The following is a 6,069-nucleotide window of genomic DNA, read 5'->3' on the forward strand; positions in this document are numbered from 1 at the left end:
GGTAATTTAATGATTTATATTCTTGTGAGTTTATTAAAAGATAAAAACATACAAATTACGTTATTTGTTTATAAAATTGTATGATCCAAATTACGTCTATTACAGTTGGGAACAACGTTTAATTTGGCAATAACCAACAGTATCTGTGTCGATGTACCAACAACAAATGTTTACCTGATGGAACTTGTACTGATGGTGCCAGTTGTTTAAGTGAATGGTTTGGTCCGTCTTGTCAATATCGTGAGTAAAATAAGTTTATTAATTGGGTCAAGTGTTTGGTGGATGGTTTGGTCCGTCGTGTCAATATCGTGAGTACAATAAGTTTATTAATGGTGCCAAGTGTTTGGTGGATGGTTTGGTCCGTCGTGTCAATATCGTGAGAAAAATATCAGTGTAACTAAAGGTACTGATAGGCAAGTATAAAACTACTTTCTCGTGAATACAGGCTGATTTCCTAGCATCTTATTCTGGTTTTTGCAGAGAATCTCATCACCGTGTACACTGCAACAGCTCGACCAAACAACTCACTAAACTGATAGTCAGTGTAACGTGAATACAAACAGCCAATACATCCAAGTGACATGGAATACTAGTTACCCCTTTACATTTATATGGATACGCTTCAACTCATCACGTACCAAATTGTAAATGTATTTGTGATTTTAATATTCTATTATATTATTATTATGTTGTACTGCTATTCATTTAGACTAGCTTTAGTGTATACGGTATATAAATAATATGAGAAGTAATACTGTGGTGTTCGGCTGCCAATTCCAAATTAAAAAAAGCAATGATATTATTAACGTTCTTCTTAGCATATGTTTATCCTCTAATGTTTAATGGATTATTACTACAGGTGCATCAGTGTAAAATTGAATTGTTTCAGATAATAAATTTAGAGCTATTATCTACAGCAACTGTCTCCGAATAAAGAACATGGCTTTAGCAAATCTAAAGTGTTAAGAGCCACTTGTTAGTTTTGCATTACATATATTTTGAATTGCATTGTAAAATTAGTCTATCAGCTTTTCATGCATTTTGACAGATATGTCAGCAACTTACTCTCAGAAAGCGCTCTCGACGCTCGTGACAACTGTAATGACAACTGTAATGACGCTTCGGGGATCACTGCGACCTCTGTCAACATCTGGTATACGGATGCGTACTTCAGCTTGTTTAAATTTTGTATTTGATGTGTTAAGCATCTTAGCACCTTGAGTTTGCAAGCTAGTATGAGCTGCTGACCTTTTCTCCATGATTTCTTGTTTATTGTGACATAATCTGTAAGTAATGTTCCCTCCATACCCTTCGTCTGCTTTATTAGCTATTCCGCATTTTGCATGGACATCGTTGCCACAGGGTCCATAAGAATGGGCTGCACTACATTATTTTTTCACAAACTACACATATTCTGTTGGCCATATTATTGTCACGCAACTGGTCTGGACGTTGCGCCACGGCAGCATATGTGTTAGCTGAGGATGTGTTAGCTGAGGATGTCGTTGCATTTATGGTAACCTCCATTTCTTGTTCAGTGTTCTCAAGATCTTCCTCAGTAGCTAAATTATCGAGAGTCTAGATAGGACATTGGCCAGGACATCCGCGCATTGGCTGGCCAATTTACAAAATACGGTGTCAAATTTAAGCGCTTTGGACTTTGGTCAGTATGTCCCGGCCAGTGCGCACATTAGTTAGCCAATGCGGGGTTTGGCCGTACTTCGGGCTTTGGCCGTATTATGTATATAGATAATACGAAATATTTCGACGCAATGGTATGTGCGTAGCTGGCCGAAATGAGCGTGCAATGGAGACCCTTTAAGTGTAAGGGTTCGTAACACATCATTTCAGTGTTAAATTGTTTTTGTTTTAATTTTCCCACATTGAAAATGAACAGTTTGGAAAGTAAAATGCACGCGAATGTTTCTTATTTTATTCGTTAGCTTTAAAGATGTATTCATATGTTATTCATATGAAGTTCGAGTTCAGAAACTATTATAGAAAGTCTTACTAACATCATTTAGCTCCCGTACATGAGAAATAAACTGCTCGTTGTCGTGTAATTCACAATTAGGGGGAGATAAATCTTGTGACTAAGTGAATTGTACAAGCAAACTGGGATTGTGGTGATGGGTATACTGAAAATGTGTGTTTACTTTATGAATTCTAAAAAATTGGAATTAATATTCTCTTTATGTAGTCAATTATTGTTCCGCATGTCGTAAGACAATGACATTGTAAACGTAATATATGTACACTATTTATAATACGAAACTAACTCATTCAGACTGACTTGTGTAAGTTATGTAGTCTTGCGTTTTGAAAAACATAAAATCGCTATTTTACGTAACTAGTAAAATATGTAATTATGATGTGACTAATATCACATCGGAAAACTCCGCAAATTAAATTGATCAACCAATTGTTTGTAGTATTAATGCAACAATACAAACAACAACTCATCTTATAAATGTTATAGTTTGTTTTATTCTCCGGCAAATGCTTAACTAATAAATTAGATTATTCGCATTTAAAATATTTATTTTCTGCCTTGCAGAAGTCGATTCTATTGAAAATGTTGAAAGCAGAGGCATCGGGATCGGCATTGGAATAGGAGCTTTGATCACATCTACTGTTTATCTAATCGTCCTCTTGGTTTTGTACCGCTTTAAGATATTGGCATTAAATAGAAAATTGAGAAATGAGAAAGATAGAACATTAACTAAACCAGAAACAAAATACCAAACAGGTAAATATCATTACTCTCAGTTTAGAAAACAAATGGATTAAAATAATAAAAAATTAATTTAAAATAGTTTAATATATATATATATATATATATACTAGATAAATGGCCCGTTGAGGAAGGGTACAACGGGCGCTAGGTTGATAGTGCTGTCTCTTTTCTCTAAACTAAAACCATCCCACCCCCCCCCCCACACACCCCCACCCCCCCCCACCCCACACACACCACCCCCACCCCCACCCCCCACCCCCACACACACCTCCACCCCCCACACACCACCCACCCCCACCCCCACCCCCACCACCCCCACCCCCCACACACCTCCCCCCACCCACCCCCACCCACCCACCCCCACCCCCCAAAAAAACATGTCTACCGTCCCATTCAACGAAATATAATTATATACTTTTTCCAGTGTCCGCCCCCTTCCCGAAAATTCTACCCCCGCCCCCGAAAACCTCAAGTACCCCCTGCCCCTCTCCGGGGAGGAAAAAGTCTGAAAGAAACACTGGTGTCGCGCTTAGCCACTACGCGAAGAATTGCATTAAAGAAATTGCGAGAAAACCACTTTTTAGATTAGACACATTAATTAGGTGGTAATTTTATTATAGAGTATCGATGAGGAAACCACCCCACCCCACCCCCCCACCCCCACCCCCACACCTCCACACACCACCCACTCCCACCCCCACCCCCACCCCCCCACCCCCACCCCCAACACACCACCCGCCACCCCCCCCCCACACCACCCCCCCCCACACACCACCCCCCCCCCCGCCACCCCCCACCTCCCACCCCCCACCCCCCACTCCCAAAAAAATCATGTCTACCGTCCCATTCAACGAAATATAATTATATACTTTTTCCAGTGTCCGCCCCCTCCCAGAAAATTCTACCCCCGCCCCCGAAAATTTCAAGTACCCCCCACCCCTCTCCGGGGAGGAAAAAGTCTGAAAGAAACACTGAAACCAACCCACCCCCCACACACCACCCCCCACCACCCCCCCACACACCCCCCCACCCCCCCCCCCCACACACACCACCCCCACCCCCCCCACACACCACCACCCCCCCCACCCCTCCACCACCCCCACCCCCAAAAAAAACATGTCTACCGTCCCATTCAACGAAATATAATTATATACTTTTTCCAGTGTCCGCCCCCTCCCAGAAAATTATACCCCCGCCCCCGAAAATTTCAAGTACCCCCACCCCTCTCCGGGGAGGAAAAAGTCTGAAAGAAACACTGAAACCAACCCACCCCCCCACACACCACCCCCCCCACCCCCACACACCCCCCCCCCCCCACACACACCCCCCCCCCCCCACCCCTCCACCCCCCCCCCCCCCCCCCCCCCCCCCAAAAAAAAACATGTCTACCGTCCCATTGCAAGAAAACCACTTTTTAGATTAGACACATTAATTAGGCGGTAATTTTATTATAGAGTATCGATGAAGAAATTTCTTTTGAGTTGGGGAGGGGGGGGGGGGCTCAGACGTTCTTACGCGTGGGGTGGGGCTTCGCCCCTACCCGAAGAATTGTATGCAAGAAACTCTTCACGCAAACCATTTAGATTAGACAACATTTCCTTTTTTTCAATGTTTACGCGATAATCAATGACGTCATATTACTGTGTGCACTCTCTGGTTTGAGATTATGTTCTACTCTACGCTAAATGTGTCGACGTCATATTTCGTTTTTCGAATTACTGTGCATGTTTTTATTTTGCTTGTGTTTTCTCTAGAGCGTTCTTGTCAGACAGAGCGTTCTTGACAGACAGCGAAACTATTATTATAGATATATATATATATATATATATATATATATATATATATATATATATATATATATATATATATATATATGCGTTTGTAATTTACAATGAACACAATAATATGGATCATGAGTAAATTCCCCAAAAATTAATATAAAAATTCATTTACCAAAATTTTGAATCGTTTTTTAAATTGATTCTGTTATTGTTTACCCAGAACACAACCACGCCTACGATGAAGTGACAGATATAGAGGCGTCTGGCATCCAACAGGCTCAAGGAAACGGAAATGTCAATGAAAGTATACACGCATATGATGCCATCAATCTAGAAGATGTGGGGAAACAAAATTCAAATTATTGCACAATTGAAACGTAGATGATTTACATGACTTTAATATGTAACTATGGAAAGTAGCGCCTACACAAACACTAATCGCGTCATCTTCCAATTTTAGAAAATAAGGAAATGAACTATTTCATTGAAATATGATTTAGATCTATAGATCTACGTATCGGGACGTACGCTATGAAATGTAGACCTATATGATTTTCTCGGCCAAATGTAATACAAATTACTTTAAAAACAACAGAAATACCATTGAACAGCCGGGTTTTTAAAGGAATCATTTAATAAGTTTCTTAATCAGTTTGTACATTAAATTTAATATGGTGTTGTGTTGACTAATAATGTATATAATTTAATTTTTCTAATATTGGTATTGGTAGCCTATGTTATTTTAAATGTGCCGAATTTTAAGTTATTTTGTTATTTCATTGCTTTGTCGCTAATATCGTTGAACGTGTAGTAAAGAACATTTAGTTTTGACCAAATAACTATTTTATAAAATATATTTCTCAAACATGTTTAACATTAAAAATAGATAGACCTATAATTCACGTGTAACGGGTACCGACGGCTAGTATGTATATAACTACCTTCCAGTAGAGTCGCCATTAATTTGTTATTTTATAGCCTGAAGTGTTCCTTAACTTATTTTATTCTAAAGTAATAATTAAATGTGTACGATACTCACAACGTGCAAAACTAGATCTTCATTGTTATACTCAAATTTGAAGAAAGATGTGCACGATGTGTGTTAGTACATCAGAATGTACATGTATTAATACACATCATGTACATGTACATGTACTTGCAATTATTTGGCAGGGATTTTACACAACAGAGTTTCTACGATAAGATGTGCCAACCGAGATCTACATTTTTGCTAACAACAAATCTTTTATTTAAAAATATTATAAAATATTATATATATTTTAATATATATTTTTATATATTATATTAATTTTAATAAATTAAAAATGATATTTACAACAGGAAACTATACAATATATATAAGTAAGACTATAGAATTGTCTGGTGTATGAATCTAAAACCGTTGATACTTAACTTAATTCTCCATCTCTTTCTTATTTGATTAGTAAAATAAAATTAGACACTGCAAAAAACAATAATAATACAAAGAGGTAAAAACTCCCGGTTTTTTTTTATCTCCAACCTACCATTGCACATATCTTAGCACGTGAT

The 6,069-nt window shown here is 38.6% G+C and overlaps 1 protein-coding gene across 1 annotated transcript; it reads left to right on the plus strand.

Annotated features, from left to right (window-relative positions):
• The first annotated feature begins 148 nt into the window (after nucleotides 1–148).
• On the plus strand, nucleotides 149–5,751 carry LOC131949202 (uncharacterized). The gene is made up of 5 exons (XM_059310995.1): nucleotides 149–240; nucleotides 481–644; nucleotides 1,049–1,153; nucleotides 2,558–2,749; nucleotides 4,739–5,751. The coding sequence occupies exons 3-5, from the start codon at nucleotides 1,051–1,053 to the stop codon at nucleotides 4,897–4,899; spliced, it is 456 nt and encodes a 151-aa protein (XP_059166978.1). The 5' UTR covers nucleotides 149–240; nucleotides 481–644; nucleotides 1,049–1,050; the 3' UTR covers nucleotides 4,900–5,751.
• Nucleotides 5,752–6,069: the final 318 nt, after the last annotated feature.

The sequence above is a fragment of the Physella acuta genome, unplaced genomic scaffold (assembly GCF_028476545.2).
Source record: "Physella acuta isolate Inbredline_101_S28 unplaced genomic scaffold, ASM2847654v3 ptg000061l, whole genome shotgun sequence".
NCBI classification, from domain to species: domain Eukaryota; kingdom Metazoa; phylum Mollusca; class Gastropoda; family Physidae; genus Physella; species Physella acuta.